Source organism: Oryzias latipes, chromosome 24, assembly GCF_002234675.1.
Source record: "Oryzias latipes chromosome 24, ASM223467v1".
NCBI classification, from domain to species: Eukaryota; Metazoa; Chordata; class Actinopteri; order Beloniformes; family Adrianichthyidae; genus Oryzias; species Oryzias latipes.
Window position 1 is genome coordinate 3,796,573 of NC_019882.2, and position 22,145 is coordinate 3,818,717.

A 22,145-nucleotide genomic window follows, 5' to 3' on the forward strand; every position below is an offset into this window, starting at 1 on the left:
TTGTACTATAAAGCATATGGAGGTGCTCGCGAAAACAAATTTTGCAGGTGGCGCTATCGAGCCATTTTTGTTTACCTATGCCGTTCTCCTATAAAATATGAAATTTTTCGCGACTCCTGATGTGTATACAAAATTTGGTGAGTTTTGGGGTATGTTAAAGGCCTCAAAAAGGCGACGGAAAAGTCGGAAGAATAATAATAATAATAATAATAATAATAATAAACCTAACAGATACAATAGGGTCCTTGCACTCCGTGCTCGGGCCCTAATAATAATAAACATTCGAATTACAATAGGGTCCTTGCACTCCGTGCTCGGGCCCTAATAATAATAATAATAAACATTCGAATTACAATAGGGTCCTTGCACTCCGTGCTCGGGCCCTAAATAACTGGTTGCATAAATTGCACACAAAACCTTAATAGATGTTTTTGACATTTACTTAGAAGCATTTGACAGTTTAATCTGTAGTGACTGAAGTACTCCATTACTTTATTTTTTTATCTAAGCCTGTAGCAATTACTGGGTTAACCTGCGTTTCCTTCATTAAATACCACTTATAATGCCAAATGACCCCATTAGAGAGTCTGTGGTCCTCAACACTTATTAGGAAGAAGACACATTAAAAATTTCAGGAGATAAATCAGATAATAATGGACTGTTTTCATGTTGACTCTTAGCTTTTTTACAGTAAATGTTTCTGATGTTTTTCTGTTTTTTTTCCTCCACACAGATTTGTGCAAGGATTGAGTTTTTATGACTCTCAAACCATGGGGCAAAGGGGCAGATCAAGTGTTGCCATCATATGCTTTAAATCAGGAAAAATCAAGGAGAAATCAGAAGAAGCAGGTCTAAGTCTCCTTCACCAGTCCACCTTCTGAAAATCCTGGATAATAAACGCAATTGGAAAGATCCGGCACATTTTCCATAACAGATCGGATTTTGGAACTGCAAATTAGCTTCTGGGGAGCAACGAACTCAGCGGACAAAGTCTGGACCTGAAACTGAAATCAAATGTTGTCCCTGTGAAGATCTACTCGTAGTTCTCTCGCTCCTCTTGCATTGCCTGTTCCCCTCTACAATGAATCCTAACAGCTTGCTCAGGCATGTTGTCATGCTTCTAAGTACAGTGCTGGGTTTTTGTGGAAGCTTAGAGTTCTCTGGCTCAAAAGGTCAGTGGGCTCGCTACCAGCGTTGGGACGCCAGCTCCACAAGTGACCTGACCTTCCAGTTCAAGACCTCGGCGTCAGAGGGCCTTCTGCTGTACTTTGACGATGGCGGATACTGTGACTTTCTGCTGCTCACCCTGTCTGAGGGGAAGCTTCAGCTTCGTGTGAGCATCGACTGCGCTGAGACCACCATCACCTCGGCCAAGATGGTCAACGACAGCCGCTGGCACTTTGCTGCCATCAACAGGGAAAACTTGCGGACTGGCTTGGCTGTGGATGGCCAGACCAGGACGGGAGAGGTGCGACCTCAGCGGCACTTTATGAAAATCGTTAGCGACCTCTTCTTGGGGGGGCTTCCTGAGGACATCCGCATGTCTGCCATTACCCTCCCCTCTGTCTGTGAGCTACCAGCATTCAGAGGAGTTATCTCAGACCTCAGTTACGGGAGTAAGCTGCCCACGTTAATCAACAGTCAGAAGGTACGCTTGGAGATGATTGGCCTTTGCACGGAGAACCCCTGTGAGAACGGCGGGATCTGCTCTCTGGCAGATGGAGAAACCTACTGTGACTGCTCCAGAACTGGATATGTAGGTCGATACTGCACTGAAGGTAAGAGGGCTGGCTCCAGAGCTTTTTCTGTCAAGCACAGAATATTGATTAAAGTCGGTAAAAAATTTAAAGGGTTTCGTTTCAGATATAGATCTGACCTCCGAGGGTTTGTTTTGTTCCACCAAAAGAATATTTGCAAAAGTTTGTCACTGCTCATTTCTCCTAGCAAGTCCCTCATGTGTTACAACCCATCTGATTATGAACTTGCATCAATGCAGATGCATTGAAGATGGTTTTGTGGGCTCACACGGCTCAGCAACTCTTCATTTTTCACGTGCAGGGGATGTGCTCAGCATTTCTTCGCAGTTCTTCCAGTGTGGGACACAGCTGATGTGACTGAAATTACAAAAACTGATCTTTATTTTTCATTGGATGTGTTTAGATGTTGCAAGGTGATCCAGTAACCTCAAGGTACACACAAAGCTTGGAAGAGAACCAACTTTTTCCGTCTATGTCGAGGCCATCTCTTCTCCTGCCATATGTAGTGAGATGCGCAGACAAAACTTTTCTCTGTTCTATTTACACTCTTTAACGTTTTAGTTCAGCAAACGTTCTTTCTGCTCTCCTGTGACCAAATTCATGGCTCATTTTAAAACTTTTCTAGCATCCTTTTTCTTTGTACTGCAAACTACTTCCTGTCAGTCTTTGAGACCTCTTAGGTCATCTGATTAATAAAAATCTGCTTTATTCAAAAGCTAATTCCATGTATTGATTAGTCCGTTCCACTGAAACTTTAACCTTTTTCTTTTGGGTTGTGGAAGATACTTAATGTGTGAACAGTCTCATGTCAGAAATCCTTCACCTCTGACCCCCTTTATGGCTAAATCCCACTAACATGCTATAATGTTGATCTAACAATCTCAAGGGAATGCTCACTGAAAACTGCGGCTGCTATTTATTTAAAATAAATAATTTTAAATGGATTTCAAATTTTAAAATAAAATCTTATTTTCATCAAAAGCTACTGATATGTCCCAACATTTTCTGCCCCAACGAAGCTTATCCGAAATCTGGAGTGCTGGCCTGTGGCTCTGTTTAGTCCGGCACGCGATGTGCTGGTTGCTGAGCAGCCAAGCGAGCGGAGTGGACTTGACCCCCTTTCGCTTCATCCCATTTGTTAACAACATGTCGAAGATTCAATACAGAAAAAGAAGGTGGTCCATTTGTGTCTGAGTGAACCGAGGAGCCATCTTTGTGTTGAAACAACGGATGTTTCAAGAGGACACTTGTGACTCAGCCAAATAGCTTCTGCAGACAGAGAGGTTGTCATATTACCGCCTCAGGGCAGAGGATGTGCGACAAGAAAATTTACCGCTGGCGTGCTGTACCCTAATTTGTCCCAGGAGGTCTGCTGTGGGACTAGAACCACCCCCTTGTCCCCCCCTATTTTTTTGCCGTCTGTGCTTTTGAGACACATCTATTCAGACATGCAGCCATTATGTTCCTCCTTTTTCCAGGAGATGAGAGAGTGCGGCTTGGAAAAAAGGAGTCATTTTCCTTCTCCATCTGATCTGACTGCTGCTCATTTCTGCTTCTCCCATTAAATGATGTGGCTGATTGTTCATTATTCCACAGGGACCGGGAACTATAATTACCAAGATAATGAGAGCAGAGATTGCTAATTTCCCTGGAAAATGCCTGCACAAACACCTTCGTCAATTCCTTCTGTCCACAAGGCAAATGGCGCATTTTTTTTATTCTCTCCATTGTTTTGCTGTCCACAAGTGGCAAAGTACTTGTTCAATCAACGCTTGAGCACATACCACGTCCCCCAGGGGCGTTCAAAGTCGAGAAACTTTTTCCGTTTGATTGAAGGTACATCGGTACAACTGCCCCTCGCACCTGTCTTAGTCAGTACGTTGTGATTACACCGTAGATTAATGAGCAAAGCAATCTGTCCAACCTGTGAATATTTATGTTACATTTTCTGGCGTTGCAGTGCAGGTCGAAGAAGCATGCACATAAACACAGACGCATTAACGGGCGCGCTCACGATCGCAGGCATTATCATGGCCAAGGCCCTTGAGCTGCTCGTTAAAGTGGGCAGATGGTTGACTGACTGACTGAGTGGACTGGGCCTTGATAGCATTTTGCCAGCCGTGCTTTTAAAGGTAGAGCACTAGCCTGAGAGGGAAAAAGCAGGAAGTGAGAAGAATTAACATGAACCATTTGCCTAAACAGTTTGGCTATTGGGAGTGGTGGGGGTGGTGGGGGGGTTGAGCTAGCTGCTATTACGATCATTATTTCAGGAAAAAAGTTCAAGCTTCCTCCAACCTCGGGCTAAATTGATTTTGCTGCACAACACATCAGTCTCCACTAGGGTTAGGGACAGTTCCCTTTTCTCAGCTTTAACTGCAATCTACTGCTTTTTGCAGCAACGTCCCCATACTTTCCTATATTACCACCTAATTAACTGAGAGCACAAACAATAATTCAAAATCTCTTGAAGCCCCTTGAGGTTTCCCATTACAACAAAGTAGTTCAGTGCAACCCTTGACTTCATAACCTACACCTTCAGACTAAATTCGGCAGGAAATATGCATTGATTTGGTGGAGGGCAAGCAGTTGAAGGCCAGGACAAGCAAACTGTTAAGCAAGTGCTAAAATGGTGCCGTTAGGCTTAGCTTTGGGGATTAATAAACAGACATGGAAAAATGACAGCTACAATAATCTTGCTATAAAAATAGGTCAGGGGAAAAAAATGGTGCAGGCACTTGCTTGATCCCAGTGCACAGTGCATTTGTGTGTAGTGCCCTGGCTAAAAATTATGTTCGGATTTGAGAGGCGAAGCTGCTGGTAAAACAGATCAGGGGATTATGCTCGGACCACATGTCCTCTGTAGCACATAGGCCTGTTCAAAGCGCTTTTGCATTATAAGAAAGGATTTTTATCCTTATGGCGAACCGAACAATTTAGCATCTGTGCAGGGGGGGAAAAAAGAAATCAATATTTTGGTTCTAAGCCCTAAAGTTCTTAAGATCTAAAACTGCTCCAATGACTTTGGACTTAACCCTTTCTCCCATTCCTGCCACCTCAGTTCATATCTATTCAGTTTAAACGTAAAGCGCCACACAGAGGTTATCGTATAAGGCACTGCTCAAAAAGAATCAAATCGAGGCATTTTTTATTCAATTAATTCCAAACATTTTAAATAGTACAACTTAAATAACCTAGATCATACCAATCAGGTCAGATTGTCTAAATTCCTTCATATTAATGACTGACGGATTGCATTGCAGGATTCACTGTAATCCCAGTACTGAACAAGCAGCAGTGGAAGGAAAACTACCTTTGAATGGATAAATGTGGGGAAACCTCCAGCAGAATTGAACTCAGTCAGTTGATCATCTGTAGTAATAATTTAGAGTAAGAGGACAGAACAGACATACGCTGAAGTGTTAGGGCATCTATTACCAGACAAAAGAGGTAAATGGCAACTGGAGAAGTGTTTGAATAGGAAGCAGCTGATATAAGAGAATTCCTGGAACATGTGGCATAACACACAAGAGATATGTCAAGCTTCGTTCTTACCCCTCATCCTCAAAGATCATCCATGTTAGATATAAGTTGCATCAATTTAGGCTCCTCTAAAGACAACTGGTCACCTTTTGATTTTCAAAGCATTCCCAGTGGTGTTTTCCTTATTTTTATCTTGTTTTTAGCCTAAATCAAAACATCGGAGTTGTTTTCTTGGACATACTTTCTGCAGAGCGGCAGTAGTTTGTAAAAAAACTTGCCTCTGAGCTGTGGGCGGGACATGGATCTATTCATCTATAGGGCATGGCAAGAAACCTGTGGCCCACCAAGCCTATTTTCTATGCCACATTTTCCAATAGCGTTTATTTTTGTCTGCTCCTGTTTTGCAGCAATTTGAATAAAGAAATCCTAAAAAGAAAAACAATTTTGAATTTAACTTTCTTTATATATGTCCTCCATCTTCAGAAAAATGCATCAAGAAAAACACTTAAGACACTAAAGTTAACCTTCACCTTATTTCTCAGTTGTTTTATTTATTGATGTCTATTTTAGATCAAGACGTCCATAGCACATGGCTCATGCTGCATTTACTTTCTAGATACATTTCCTTGGGAAATTGAACCTGTATCATTCATCTGCCTAAACAACCTAGTCTCATCCCAAAACATTGCAAAACGTCCACAGGGACAAATGTAGCACTTTTGCAAAAACAGGCTTTAAATCGTGGGTTTAAAGCATCTCCATGTTTTGTTTTGTTTTTTGCCACCGTGCCACAGATGCTGAACTGTTCTCAAGAGTCGCACAGTGAGCATTCTTTTGAGAATCCTTAAAGGAAAGGCTGGTTTTAGGAGTGCAATGAGGGAGAGATCGGGTGGGTGGATGAAAGGGCAAAGGAGGGAAGTGGAGAGGAATGACATGGGTCTGAGATTGAGCATCCTGATATCCACAAACCTCACAACACTGTAAATCCTCAGTGGAATGGATTTATGTAGCTTTCCAAGTGTGTGAGGAACCCTGTGTGATACATGATGTGCAATGTTAGCAAAACAAAAATAAAATGTGAAGAATTCTGTGTTGAAGGAATGATCTGGCTCCCTGAGAGGACGGGACAGATGCAACGTTCAGTGTTTCTTTTCACAGGGTGTTTATACAACTGTATTTTCTTCATACGGGCATGTTAAGGGGCACCTCTGCGTGCTCCTTACATGACAGTGATTAGAAGTGTGGTATGTTTTGCATGTCAGATCCACATGCAAAAGCAGCTGCGGTGTGATGCTAATGCAATGCTTCTCTCTGCTCTCTCCTCTCCTGTGACACATCCTCAGCAGTCCCAAGAAAACCAGGTGAGTCTCCAGGGGAATTAGTCACAACTTCAGCTAAATTACCAAAGTCTAATCATTTTGTGCTAATTATTTATATATTCCAATTTAAAGACAAGCAAGACATTTACCAGTAATCATATTATTGCCTTTATAATTGCCATTTTGCTGTAAACAAGTCCCACAGCTAACTAATATGCAGTAATGCATTCATAATTAGCACTTTCTGTGTTTCAGCTGGAAGCTTTCATGTGCACACGAGGAAAGCTTTGATTTTAGAGTGATAGTCATGGTTTGCCGTCATGCAAAGCATGCGCAGTGACAATACAGCTGTTGTATTGGTGTGTTGTTCTCATTTTTCTGTCTGTTTGATGCTTCTCTTTCAAGGCCTCGCACACCTGAAGGCAGAACAAGGTACTCTCTTCTTCCTCTGCTTAGGTCTCCATTGTTTTTCCTCCTGGCTTGGTTTTGGGGCATGAATGTGTGCCCTCGCTACCTGTCTGTGTGCATTTGTGTGTTCACAATGCCCCCCTGCAGCTGCAAAGAAATGGGCGGGTGGTGGTGCAAAGCGTGTCTCACTCCCCCCCCCGTCCTCCACGGTTACTCCCTTTTAGCTGTGTCTCCTCAGTGTTTCCACCCAGGTTTCATTGTATTACATAATTGTCTCAGTTCTGCAGCGGGGATACAATTCACTGTGAGGCAGGACAAGGAGGGGGGTGCAATCACAGGAATCCAGGGAGACAGCTTGAAGTAAAAAAAAACGTTTTTTTAGAGTTATGGAGCAATAAAAACAAAATATGTCAAATGAAGTATTAAACATATTACTACATACTTTAAAAATATGTATTAAAAGTTTAATTGTTCTTCAAAGTTTCTGCTCTGGATTATTACTGCCTGGAGAGCAAAAAATGGTCAAATAAAACTTTCAGGACAGATCGCTTCCATTTAAATCAAGCCGTAAAAAAGATATAATAAATGAATATTTGAATAGTCCTCGCTAAAACCATATTTATTCATGTTAGTTGTCATGCAGAAATGGATGTACGGAAGAAATGGGGGCAACAGCCCTCCTGACGTGTCGGGAAGTGCTACTCAACACTGTATTACAAGCAAACAATATGTGCGCTTAAAGGCCTTTTCAAGAAAATCAGGGAAACAAAAGAATATACATTTTAAATCATATGGATGTTTAAACCCCCATACTTTTCACCTAAGACTGCTGTTCAATAAAGTGCAGACAAGATTTAGAAAGAGTTGCAGGGTAATTTCGTTTTCGTTTTCCATTTCTGATGCAGAAAAAACAATATTACGTTTCTCTGCGTTATGTCTACAGATGTGTCTTAGTGTGCCCAGATTTGGCAGTAACTATAAGGACAGTACTGATTGTAGCAGCAGAGTTGCTTCCAGAATCTTATTGGAAGTAGCAAAATTCTGAAATAGGGTAGTCTGCAGTCAGTATAAGGAAATAATGCAAGGCCAGGAATTTGGCACCATTTATGGATTTTTCTCATCCTCTTTTCAACATCATCAAGTCATAGCTACTCTTCATCTTGCTGTACTGCTTACAGAGACAAGGTTACAGTATGTACTGTAGACCCGACAATGGCTTACCTGCAACCCTTCACATGACTTCCCAAGGGATTTTTTAGAATACAGTTACAGTTCCCTTGTTTATCACAGAGGCTTCATTATAAAGGTAACCTGCAATAGGTGAAATCCAGAAAGTTGATTCTAACCTTTTCTTTTTTATTTTATTTCCTTCTTTAAACAGTGCAGAAACACAGAAAAAAGTTTAAGAATGACATAAAATGATCCGTTCAGGAAAATGAACAGTTTTCTTAATGGATGCAGATTCTCCTGTAGTTGGAGTCTTTTTCCTTTTTTTTCTTCTTTCGTTAAGATGAATTCATATAGAATATAGAAATTAATAAAGATGATACAACAAATATTAAGAAAACCATAAAAATAAAAATGGTCTAAAAAAATTGTTTCAAAGTGTATTTTGTGTTTAAAACAAGGCCATAGGGGATCCAATGACAGTCAACCCTCCATTATTTTAAGCCTTTTCTGTTATGCACCCCCCTTCTACTTTAAATTTTAAAATATTTGAATAATAATAATAATTTGGAAAACTTATCAGAAGTTGTGCAGTGTTGTGTCTGCCATACTATTTCATCCTACTCCTTTGTTCTTTGCGTGTTTATTATTTTTTGTTGGCATGCGACACACATATGAAAACTAACAGTGGCTCACTTCTTCTTCTTTTCCATGTCTCTTTCTGATGATGGCACTCTTCCTTCTTTTATCTCCACGGATCCTTTCTCCATTCCAAAACCTGTAGGTAGAAACAAAGGTACAGCAAACTCTGTTTTCCCTGCTGAGCTCTCATCTGAGCAGCGGAAGTGTGTGTCTGTGTGTGTGCTTCCATTTGTGTTGGATTTGTGCTGGTTATTCATTCATCACGCCTGTTCAATAAATAAAATCACAAGCTCATTGAATGTTGTTTTATGAAATAAGTTAAAATCAGGGGACTTGACGCTCTCCTCCTAATGAGCCCCCCCCACATTTACTGAAGCACGAGGCATGAAGAGCAGATCAGAGTGATGTGTGTGGATGGAAGAACTGCAACTGCACTGAGTGATTTGTACTCATAAATATCAAATCCCAGAACAAAACGATGAGAGTAAGTTCTGCAATGGAATATTTACAATCTCTTTAAATAGTGGATATTAATATTAAATTGTGTTTTTGAAGATGCACGTTTTTTCGGGGATGTGTGACTGCTGAAGAGGAAGTGGCTGCCTTTGATCTGACATTTGGTTTCATTGGAATAAAACAATGAAATCAGACGAGGAGAATTGTAGCTTTGCGGGTGGATTTCTATTTATTTATTTAATTTTTTTGTCATTTCTATGCATGTGTGCAGTTGAGTTAGACCTGGACTGTTGGGTAAGTGTGTCTAGATGACATCTCATTGTTTCTGTGTCACATCTGTGACACAGAAACACATCTGAGCCTAAAGGCAACACTTTCTCAGCAAAATTTCTTTATATCTTTGATTGTCTGGAGGCCCAAAAACACTGTTGCATAAACAAAGTAGCTTTGTGAGTGAGACAGGTCTTGTACCACTGATGCAACATGTCAAGTGATGGTTTATTTTAGAAATTTAGCAGCTCCTCTCTTCCTAAATGCGCATTTCGAGCTTCTATGCACATTTGTAACCCTGGCGAGTCCAGGAAAAGCTATCTTTTAGGGTTTTAAAGTTTACTTGTCGCTTTTTTTTTTCATTTTTGGTAGCAGCAATTGACAGCAGCCAAAAGAATAATAAATGCATAAAATATTATATATAAATAAAAGTAAAAAACAAACAAACAAAAAACCCGAGTTACCAAATTGAACTGTGGAGGTTCTGCAGTGTTAGGACTTTTCTGGCGCTACGTATAAAATGTGCAACCATTGAACGTGCGTTGAAAGTTAAACTGGGTCGAACTTTGACCAATCAGGGACTCTGATTTGGTTTTCACATATGGTGAGCACCTCTTTTAGCAATCGTTGTTTGTTATGTTGCACTTTGCCGCTTCCAACAGTCTCACATGCCCGGTGTGACCATAGCATCTTTCCTGTTCTGCTTCTTTTTCTAATGACTTCCTGTTTGCTGGTTCTCATGTTTGTAAATTGTTGGTTCTGTTGATGAGGCACAGTATAAAGGATTCTACTTCTGTCTTCGGTGCAGCAGCATCCAGATTTTTTCTATCCTGCCACAGAAACTTAGCAGTATGAGTGCCATTCAAAGCAACAAACCATTGAAAAGTTACACAGTCAACGAAATCCCAATGGAAAAGCATTCTTGCCATGACATGCAACACCTTACAGCAGTTACTATGAGTGTTTATGCAACCCACACAAACCAGCTGATTCTGAAGCAGAGAAAAGGGGGCTTTTCTCTGTTATACAATATGTCAAAGTGTGTTATTAGGTGTTGCTGGCAACATTTCCGATGTTAAAGGGCTAAGCTGTCCCCTGCAACCACACTGGGTTTTGGGCTCTTATGCAGTGTCACTAAATCATTCTCATGCTTTGTTAGAAAAATGGAGATCCTTCTTCGATTGGACCTGTAGTTTGCATTTGTAGGTCACATGACGTGTGCAGCAGTGTGATGGCCTCCTATAAATCTGCTCTTCTGATTCTTATGTAGCATGTTTATGTACAAGATTTTTATTTTTGGTTTTTCCATTTTATGAACACTTTCTCTGTTTTAGTAAGTGATGCACAGACTTGTAGTAGTTGATTTACTATATTGGGTTAAAAAGTGCCAACAAATCTTTTTGAGCAACTTGAACCATTGTTTTAGTTTAAAAAATACAACCTTACAAGTAATTTCTCAGCAATAAGAGGGTTTTCCATGTACCGGTAGTTGGAGCAGAGAAATATTTTCCAGCTGTAATATTAATTCCTGTGTTGTCATATCTGCTCCTCAAATCCATCAATCACCCCCCTGTGATACCCTAAACTCTCCTGACATCCAGAATTGGCTTCAGCAAAGTGGAAATTTACCACACAGTTTCAGGCTCTTGGTCTGTGTCACATGGGTGTATTGGGTTCCACCACGTCAATCAAAACGAAGTGAGCATTCATACAACGGTTCAGGCTTTGGCTGTGCATACAACAAAGACCCAGTTTGAGTATGCGACTCTGGCCTCCACCGGTTTAGTCCATGGAGGTTTGATCTGGGCGTTCCAGTTTCCTGTAGCTGTCCAAGGGCATGGAAATTAGACGAACTGCAGTGGGACTGTAAGTTATGCTTAGGTGAAGATGTTAATGATTATCTGTTCTTGCATTAACCTTGCAGTGATCTTTGCCTCACTGTTTGAAGAAACGCCAAACTACAGTTTTGATTATTCTCTCCTAGCTTAAGCATAAAGATAAGTAAAACACACAAGTCCTAACTCTGTGTGTTAAGAAACACAGTTCAGTTTAGTGTAAAATACAAAGATTTGACATATATAAAAGATTACATTTCCGTCTACAAATAGACTCTTTGGTCATGTACATGCCAGTGCTGTAAATGACAGAGTAGTCAGAGGGCTCAGAAAATGGCATGCTGGGAAAAACAGATGAGACTACAGAGCTCAGAGGAGCGACATGCGATAGAGGGGGTATAGGAGGAAAGATTACAGCAGCTCACAAAGAGGTCAGGTTTGCACATCAGTGCTGTGAAAAGACATATTTCATAAAAAAAAATATACACTGCTTCATCATTTTGAATCCATACAGCAACATGGCTCTTCTGTACCTCTAGTTGTATTCCCCTGCTGTTGAGGAGGACCTGGTTGTTCGTGGCCCAAGCATCGTTTGATGCATAGCTTGGACAATACAGCAAACTTTTTCTAAGCCATGGCTACAGATCAGGCTCTGCTCCACTTATTGCTCCAGTTATCAGCACAGCACACATCATTTTCCAGAAATTCAAAATTTATTTTGGGCGCATCCGGCTTGTGAAGATATATTTTAGATGATGGGAAATGTTCATCGTAATCTATAATCAAATTATGCAACTGCTGTCTGGGTTAAAAAGGCTTGAGGTACTGTATAGAGTAGGAGAGCTAAGGATAAGCTAAAGGCGACCAATGTTGAGAATTTTCATTTTTAAGCTGTTTCCCAAATATCGTCAAATTGAATTTTTTTACATGAGGAGATTTTAATACAAAGGTGTGGGTTTAGATTACAATAGGGAACTGATGAGCTATAGTTAATGATGCTCTCTTCTCACTCAAGTTGCTGATTTGACTTATATTAAATCAAGTTAGATATACAGTACAGACCAAAAGTTTGGACACACCTTTTCATTCAAATGAATTGGAAAGTGTTCCAAACTTTTGGTCTGGACTGTATAGATTTAAAATAAAATTTCATAAATAGCAGCTCATGTTGATGTGAAGTTTTAGCAGTCCCATAGCAGAAAAGTAGATTATTTTAAAGCAACTGAAACAATACGCAGCACATTCCCTTTTCACGCAAATTAACTGGCACTTTTGGTCTTTGAACTCCTTAGTCCTTTCTTGTTAAAAACAACAAGACAAAACAACTTTAGTATCTAATTTTATTGTTGGAAACATTGGATTTCAAAAAATTCAAAAAACAACAAATTTTGGAAAGCAAATTGCTACTTCAAATTTTTTTTTAAGGAACAAGAACAGGTCAACGTGGTCCTCTGAGTAAGTTGCACTGGGCTGTGACATGTCAGAAAGCCCTTTTAAAGGGTACACCAACAGCACGTTTGCATAAATGAGTTTTAGCCACTAAAGACAGCATCAGCAGATCCACCCATGTGAGGAATTTCCACCCAGCGGTAGAGTATCACACATTAATGTAGACTTAGTGTTAGGCAGGATCCCTGCCGGGCTTGAATGTTTCCCCTGTTTTTATGATGTACACAACATCTGATCCAAAGCCTTCATCTTTTGAGGGGATGGAGCCACCATATAAATAAGAAAATACACATACATTTTTACGAATGCGTTAGTCGGGTGGATATGGGCTGTCTGTGGGCAAAACAATGAGCACTTCTGTATGAGGCATGCAAGCGGTCCACATTAAATATTACCTTCATAGACCGTTTGGTTAGCCTGCACATTTTTTTGGACCCAAAAACCCACAGCACCCAAACGGGACAACCCCTCGTACGGGTGCAGGTGACTAAGACATGAGAAGAGACAACAAATCAAATACGGTCCACAATTTCTTTTATAAATAAGAAACGAAAAAGGTAGTGACTTTTTTGGTACAGAAAAATCATTAGTACCGTATTTTCCGGACTATAAGTCGCCCTTTTTTTCATAGTTTGGCAGGGGGTGCGACTTATACTCCGCAGCGACTTATATTAGAAATAAATTGAAATACATTGTTAACCCTCCTGTTATGTTCATTTGTGAGGAACAGAGATGATGTTCCTGGGTCAATTTGATGTATGAGGTATGTTAAGTGTTAAGAGGATGTTAAGTGACTCAGAGAATCAGCAAACCTTTTTTTACAGTAAGATCTTGAAGGCTAACAACATAATATTCTATTTTCCAATGATTTCATAGATTCAGAAATGCAATAAAAATGACAACTGTTTCTACAAAAACAGGATGAAAACAGAGTATTAGTTGGCCAATGATACTTCATGAAAGGAATAAATAAATAAGTTTGAGAAAAAATTACTGTGAAATTATTAGATAAACAGTCTGCTATGATTGTGTCATATAAGGTTGTGAAAGTTAAAATGCGACTTATAGTCCAGTGCGAGTTATCTGTGTTTTTTTCTTCTTTATAATGCATTTTTGGGCTGGTGCGACTTATACTCCGGTGCGACTTATAGTCCGGAAAATACGGGTATTTGATAATCATCTTGACTCTCCAGAAAACACTCTTTTCATTACAAGTAAGGATAAACTGTCTAAGTAGACATGTGGTTTTTAACACCTTCCTGAACACACCAGCAGTAGGCTCATCCTCCTTATGGCCTTAGCTTATTAAGGGGGCGAAGGACCATTTTATTATTGGCACGTTGATGATAATGAGGGTGATGAGGATTATTATTACCCAATGCTTTGGAGCAAAATTGGTGCTCCACAGCATCCATGAACACCCATTGAATCTAAGTCAAAACCTTTGACCTGGTGAAAAAATAATAATTTAAAGTAAACAACAATATCCTCTTTCAAGTTTATTAAATAACCAATATGTAAAACCGACAAAAGTCTATTAGGCATGTACTGATAGACGTTTATTCATCTAGCACAGTTGTGGAAGCAAACCTATTTTACATGTCCTTTGCAATAATGCAGAGTTGATTGAAGTGCTTTACCCGTGTCTTTATCTTTTTGAAATATTGGCTTCACCTCCTTAAAATGTTATTAGATTGATACATTTCACGTTATTGTGATTTGAGTCTTGGTAACAACCTTTATTCAAACGTTCTGAAGCTCAGAAAACTTTCTTTCATGTCTTTTTTGGTCTGAACCAGAGAGTTTTTTCTTTGGACAGTCTGTTATGCTTTGGCAGCTGTGAAGATCATCTGAACTCTGTTGGGAATCCAACAGCCAAGCATTTATCCACCTGAAAACACGAGTCTTAGTAGGCTTGCAGGTATACCCTGGTGTGACTTACCCAAAGGTGAAGGAGAAAGGGATTGAAAAAACAAACAAAAACAGAAAAATAACCTAAGCCTACAAAGCATTTCTGCTGAAGGGGAAACCAAGAAAAAGTTATGACTTGTGGGCAGATGAGAAGTTGGGAGGAGATGCAAGTTTTGCAACCATATGAATATTTGAGCTATACATCTGCAGTGTTGTCCATGTTTTTATCTTTCTTATGTTTTTTCTACAAGTAGATGTCAAAAATGTGAAGAGGTTTGGTTTGAACATTCATGAAGATGTGGCAAATTTCAACTTTGCTTTCAACATCAAAACACGTTTTCTAAATGATCTTGCAATGCTCTGAATTGTATCTAATTTTACGCAGATAATAGTCATGTTCCTTCAAACATAAACAAGCTTTCAAGCCAACACCAACCCAGCAGAGTCCTATGAAAGCCTCTGTTGGTGGTTTCCATTGACTATATATGGGAACTGGACTGAAATTGGTTTACTTTCTGCTCCAACCAAATGAACTCGATTCATTTTTTGCAATGCAAACAACGCCATGTTGGAGCCAAACAACGTCCGTCAGCAGTTATTAGTCCAAGTCATTGTTTCTATGGCAACCACCCTTACCAATCAGGATAAAATTCATTTGAAGTTCACTCCCCCACCACTTCACAGCGGGCTCTGGAGAATCTGTCAATCAAACATTTTGAACATCCGATGTGAGACCACCAACTTTTATTGAGATATCTGATTGGTCTGTTTAAAAATTGAATAACTTGCACTACAAAGAAAATGTAAAAAAAAAAATGCATCAGCAAGACCATGTTAGAAAAAAGTGGCAGACCAAGAATGGTTGAAATAGAATGACTGAGTAATAGTTGTTTATTTCTCTTTAGAAGTCTATGTGATTTTGCCTTCTTGGAGCCAACAGTGTTTGTTTGTGTGGAAGGCCAGGTGGGAGGGGTCACTCAGTCCAGTTCTCACATACAGTAAATGGTCTAAACCAGGGGTGTCAGACTCCAGGCCTCGAGGGCTGGTGTCAGACTCCCGGCCTCGAGGGCTGGTGTCCTACTCTTTTTCTGACCAACCTCCCATTGAAGCTCCTTATTGGCTAAACACACCTGATCCAGATAATCAGCTTGTGGATTTTGACACCCCGGTCTAAACAGTGTGGCGACTATATCTCCTCAGTGGATGGTTCAAAGCTCTGGAAATCTCTGCCCATTGAGCTTCAGACCATCACTGACCCACATCTTTTCAAGACCAAAGCTAAGACAGTTTATCTAAAAATATATGATATGTTTTAAGAATTGTTTTATTGTTGTTTTTCATTCTCTTATTGATGGTAATAGCTTTTTACTTTTCAAATGTGAAACACTTTAGTGTTTCTAGTTTCTCAGTATGCGGTGGCCATGGTGCAGAGGAAGAGCAGTCGACCTCTGATCGGAAGAACGCAGGTCTGGTTCTCGCCTTGCCAGCCCATGTGTTGAAGTTTCCTTAGGCAAGAGACTGAAACCAACATTGCTCCTGGTGGTTATAGGTTGGTGTGAACATATGTGTGCATGGCTGATTAGGACTGTGACTGTAACGCGCTTTGGGGCCTTCTAAAGAGGTAGGAAAGTGCAATATAAGTATACTGCATTTTCCATTTAGTGCTTTATAAATAACTTCAATTAAGTGATCAAATAATGTTTAAATACTACATAGTGTCAGTACTGTGATCATATTCTTGAGCATAAGAAGGCACCACTTGCTTTAGATTGGTTTTCTCCATTGCTCTTGAGTTGGTGGTTCACTTTATAGCACGATATATAAGAGCTAGATGGAGGGATCCAGAAAGAAGTGAGTCGTTCAGCCTGAGTCTAATCCCTCTGCATGATGGTTTAGGACAGAAAACTTGCACTTCTGGATTTACTCTCTAATTATCATCTCAAGTCTCACAGAAAAGTTCCTACTTTCTTTTTTTTTGCTTTTTGCCTCTGTGGCACTTTTACCACTCCTGCCCCCCTCCCAAATGGATATCTGTGTGTATAAATTCCCTCTGCTGCTGGCCTCTGCTCTGACTATTTCTATCCCTCTCCTTCTTTGCCTTTGTCTCTCTCTATTCATCTCTGTCTGTCTCCCCTTTCTAGCTGCTGCATCTTTCATTTTCTTACTTTCTCCTCCTCCAGTCTCTTTCTTGTTACTCCATATCAAAGCACTTTGGACATCAGTTTCACAGTGGGGATCAAGAAAGGAATGGTTACTGCCTGTCCACAGAAACTGCTGGGCTTCTGTGGGATTTACAAGGCCCTCTGGCCAAATTCCTCACAGCGCTTCTGCTGAAGCATCACATGAAAATTATGTTTGTGTGCACATTCTTTCAAATATATTTAATATTAGTTCATCCACGTTGTGCTGCTTGTTAGGCTGGTCTGAGTGGTGATTAAATTGCAGCTTTTTGGGAGGTGATGTGTGTTGATGCTTGAAAATTGACCAGTGGAAGATAATGAAACATTGATGCGTGTCGGGATGCTGCGGGTTTACAAGACTATATATAAAACAGTGGGTGGTGGTTTAAAAAAAAAAAAAACTGCTTATGTGCAATTTTGTTGTCTAGATGGCCAAATGGCAATCATTTGGTTAGATCTAAAGGCTGCATCTGCACGCCACTCAAAAAGATTTATGCAAGATGATCTTTGCCAGTTTTGCAATTAAGGAGAATGCTCTTTTTTGACTTATTGATGGAAAAACACTTTATATGTAAAGCTGAGTCAAATTTAGCATTAAAAACCAGTAAAAATGCTTAAATTCATTATTAGATGTTAAAGTAAGAAAGATCTTCCAGCTCTTTAGGCTTCAACAGAAGGGGCTGACATGGTGAGCATCAAAGCCATCCTCAAGGATGTAAGAAACAAGATTCTGAAGGACATCAGAAAGATCTGCCTCAACTTTGAACTGCTAAGTGGAGGAGGAAAGCAGCAGAACCATTAGGAAGGGCAAACCTTTACGCCGCATGTTCCAACAATTCATACAAGGATAGAAAGATGATGTTGGGAAGTACAAAGGGTGGCAAAGGAGCACAAGAGCAGACTGAGCACTGGAGCAGGAACTAGATAATTGAGGAATTGTTTAATTTTTACATTTTGCTTTTATGCTTTTGGTCATTTCACTTCTATGATGTTAGATTGTGTTGCTCATTTGATATGCCTTCTTTCCCTGCTGTCCCTTCATTAAATACACTACTGGTTTCAATTAAGTTTTATAGCAGCTGGTTCCTCTTTGATCAAGTGCTCCTCAGTCAAAACAGGATTCTTGATTTCATTTTCCATGAAGAACCTTAGCCCAGATTTTTAAAAGACTGTTTTGTAGTTAAGCAATGGAATCGGTTAGTTCAAAAGGGGCGAAAGTCCATAATTTTTCAAAATAGAGATATTATATGTTCTATGATCTTCAAGGGAAAAGCTATCTGATTATGTGTAAAAAAAAAAAGTCCCAAGGCTGTTGTAATGTATTGACTATGCTTGACATTTAAAATGCATTAAGTGCAAAATTCCTGGACTTGGGCCTCTCTTGCATGGGTTTTGCTTTATCCCATAGATGGCAGCACTAGTTATCCAATATGGCAGCACCCCTGTTTAATTCAAGAAGGGCCCAAGTCCAGAGACTTTAGTTTGCTAGTCCTCTGAAATTATAAAAGAGAGGTGCTTCATATTATAGCATTTGTAAGCTATGGACTGGTGCTAAATCTGGGTAAAGTATTAATCATTTGGTGTTGCCTCCCTTTAAGCTATCTAATTCAAATCATTTCCTGGAAAAACTAACCTCTTGGACCTGGGCCCCTTATGAACTAACCGATTCAATTGCAAGTTGCGAAAACAGGTAGGATCTTCACGGCCAAATATAACATCTCAGTGTTCAACTTGGAAAAAGATGCGATGGGTAAAGTTGACGGTGATGCTAATGTTAGTTGGAGTATTTAGAGCTGTGGTGTAAGCACTGCAAATTGAGTTAAGCATATTGTGGGAATGGCGTCAGACAGTTCTGTCCCAAAGAATGCTGATAGGAACCTAAAGGTGTTGCATACAACCCACAGAATGACTGACTTAATATATTTCTTTAACAAGCTGTGCTGAAAATGTGGTTATTTCATTTTTATGACAAAACTTTGGTATAGAACACAGATTTGGCTTTTAACATCCACATGGCCCTTCTTTTCTTTTCACTTTTTTTTAAATCAAAGTGTCTGCAAAGGTCTTTCAAAAGCAAAAGTTATCACTTGTAGACAGTTGTGACCAGAGGCGCTGACTTCTGTGAGCGAAGTCTGTGAAGACTGTGTTTGTCTGTCTAAAGCTGTGAATCAACCTTGGAAGGAAAACAGCATTATTGGTCCAATTGAACTTTTTTGAAAACATGGGTATTTGCTAAGGTTTACTTCATAAAATCTTAAGGTTTTATATTTATATTTATTTTTATCCTCTGTGTGATAAATTATTCTGTCGAAATGGCAAAGTTTTGAATGGCAAAGATGCACATATAAGGGGAATTTTAAACATTTTTTCAAAACAGTTTTTATGCGAAGATCATCCAAATGTAAAATTAATTGGGCAACGCATTTTCCTCCTTTAAATGTGGTCTTTGAAGACCCATCTTTTGATCTATTTTAAAAACATTCACAATTTTTTTTTTTTTTGCCAAAATAGAAACAAAACAAAAATTGTATTCTTTTCTAGAACATAGTTTCCACAGAGTGGCAGTTTTTTTTGAGAAATTCAAAAACTACTTGTAGGTGGGGCCATTGGCGTAAAGCAACCTAACACCCTTCCCCTCCCAATTAGTGATAGCGGCCTATTTACGCACTAGCTAACAGCCTCTCACACTCGAACCTAACATTACCGGCACAACAAAAATGGGAATATTGAAGCTATCTAGCCATATAGTTTTCAGCAAGATGCCAGCACGAATTAGGAAAACAAAGATATGCACGGATCTAATCATCTATTAGTGGATGCATCAGAATGGAGCAGAGCGTCCACAACTGATTCACAACAATGTAAATGAAGAAATAATCAAAAAAGCTGTTATAGGCTTAATGTTCTTCATATGTTTCCTTCATCATAAAAAAGGTCACAAAAACTTGTTAAAAAAAAACAACACTATTTTATTTGGAAAAGGTTTTCTCCTTTATATTGCATCAGCAGAGTGTCATCAGATGTTTGGTTCATTAACCTCCATGCAGTCATACTCTAGACACTGGACTCAAAGCACCAGCTGGAACTCATTGGTCTCAGTCATCGTTGGCAGTTCTGTTCATAAACGGCCTTTATTAGCCAGACGCTCACCCTGAAATCGAGTTTAACTGTGTCTCTCATCATTATTCCACGTAAAAAGTGTGGCACAGTCCTCTAGGTGGGTCTCAAACTGGTTGAAAAATTGAGGCCATTGGTCAAATTGGTTTCAGAGCTGACCGGCTGCTTCTCGAGCCTTCAGAAATTACTAGCGGTAAATAAAAGCTCTCTCTGTAATTGTGAGGTATAGCTAATTATTTCTGAATACATGCCCTTCGGCTACAAATTAAAAAAAAAAAAGCAGTACCCTTGTTGCCTTAATTGCACCAGAAACAGTTTTTTAACAGTTTGTTTTTGTTTTTGCAACAAGTTGACTTTGCTACTCGAGTTAAAGGACATTGACTGATGTGTTGCTTGGGCTTACTCCCTCTGATTGTACAGTCAATCAATGTTGCATATTTGACCTTTTTTTTATTTCGTTTAATGTGACCCTCTGCTTATCTGCCTTTAAAATGTGCCTTACCGCTTTTTAGAATATGAGGAATATTAATACAGGTGCCCTCTCTTAATCTTTGGTGGCTATTCCTCCTCCCGTTTGCCACTCTCTTTTTATGTACTGCAATGGCTCAGCTCCACTGTAATCCCAAGATCCCAGTGGGTCTCGTTTGGTTTTCTCATTCTGCCTCTTCATTTACGCCGGAACTTTGCCCCATTAAAACCAAAGAGGCATCAAGCAGAGTGTCTCATATAGAAACCTGGTCTCTCCATTCATGAAGAAATATACATATGACTTCTTTCCCACTATAGGTGGTCTATTGCTCAAACTAAATCAAGTTATTTTTCCTGTCTTTCCTGCAACCAAAGCGACTCAAATGTCTTATCCTCTTTGCTAAATTGGACATATGAGCCAGTGTTACATCCCAGAGATGTTACTCAGGGGAGCTGAGACAAAATGGGAGAAAATGGGGACTGGTTCGTCTCCAGTGCGTTGCATTAACAAAAAAACAAAAAATAAATAAAATAAAACGATCATTAATCAATCCGTATGTTTAAATAACTTCTGCATTGTCCCTCGGCAAGGCAACGTGCGGACCGGAGACAGAAGCAATGTAAATATAACTGATGGTTGTGAGACAAACTCCCCGCGCATTGCAAGAAGGACACATCGCAGATGGACCAGTGTAAATCAGGCGTAATAGTGAGGGAAGAAGAAATCTTACGGGTGAACCAAAAATAATGAACATAAAATAAAACCAAAACTATTTGCTACTCAGTCTCTGGAACAAAAAATTAATAAAAAGGTATTGACCGCCTTATCCATCAGCAAAACACAGGCACCAATCAGGCGTACCAGTAAAAACACACAAAAGGTTGACTACATATCATGTGTAAGGCATCCGAGCTTATCTGTCAAAGCTTCCCACCACCAAATGGCCATGCGGTCGTCTACCATCATCTGCTGGTGTGGAAAAGGATCTTCTCCAAGCTGCTTTGCCCCTACAACCCCCACCCTCCACTTCTATTCCAAAAGGGTCTTTAATGCTGATGAAACTTCCAAAAGGTGAAAGTCAACTAGAATTTTATCTTTGTTTTCTCTCTCTTACCTCCCCTGATACCTGAGCTTTTCCTTCTTTTTTCAGCTGCCTAAATCTAAAGAAATAATCTTTTACACAGTTCTAAGCATTCTCTTGTCAGCTAGATCCCTTTCTGACTGCCTATATTGAAGACCTGTCTTCTCTTCTCCCGCTAATTTCCTCTATTATCTATTCCTCTCATACCACTGGTCACGTTCCCCTTCCTCTAAAAACTGCAGCAGTCTTCTTCAGTTTAAAATACCTGCCCAAATACCCTTCTGGTTTTTTTTTTTAACAACAAGCCTTTTTTCCCCTGTGACATTTTTGAGAGGATTGTTACTTCCCAATGTCACATCCATTTGACAACAACCTGTATGGATACGTCCAATCAGGTTTGTCGCACTTATCCCAGCACTAAAACTGTTCTATTCGAAATTACAAAGGACATCTCCATTTCTTCTCTTGGTATCTCCCACAGCTTATTGCAGGGGTTCCATTCCAACTGTTACCATTGATCCCACCCTTCTCCTGTCACATCAGGTGTCCCCAAGGCTCTGTTCTCTACCCTCTACTTTTCATGATCTATCTGCTGCTCCTTGGT

The 22,145-nt window shown here is 39.8% G+C and overlaps 1 protein-coding gene across 11 annotated transcripts in view; it reads left to right on the forward strand.

Annotated features, from left to right (window-relative positions):
• Positions 1–733: 733 nt before the first annotated feature.
• Positions 734–22,145, forward strand: part of LOC101156134 (neurexin-3b) — a gene marked incomplete at its 5' end in the record, with an annotated part of 300,242 nt that continues 278,830 nt past the window's right edge. For 10 of the 11 annotated variants that reach the window (XM_023953188.1, XM_023953183.1, XM_023953192.1 and 7 more), the window contains 4 exon segments: positions 734–1,778; positions 6,581–6,598; positions 6,962–6,988; positions 8,916–8,927. In XM_023953188.1, the coding sequence (XP_023808956.1) occupies positions 1,082–1,778; positions 6,581–6,598; positions 6,962–6,988; positions 8,916–8,927 (754 nt within the window). 11 annotated transcript variants of the gene reach the window in all.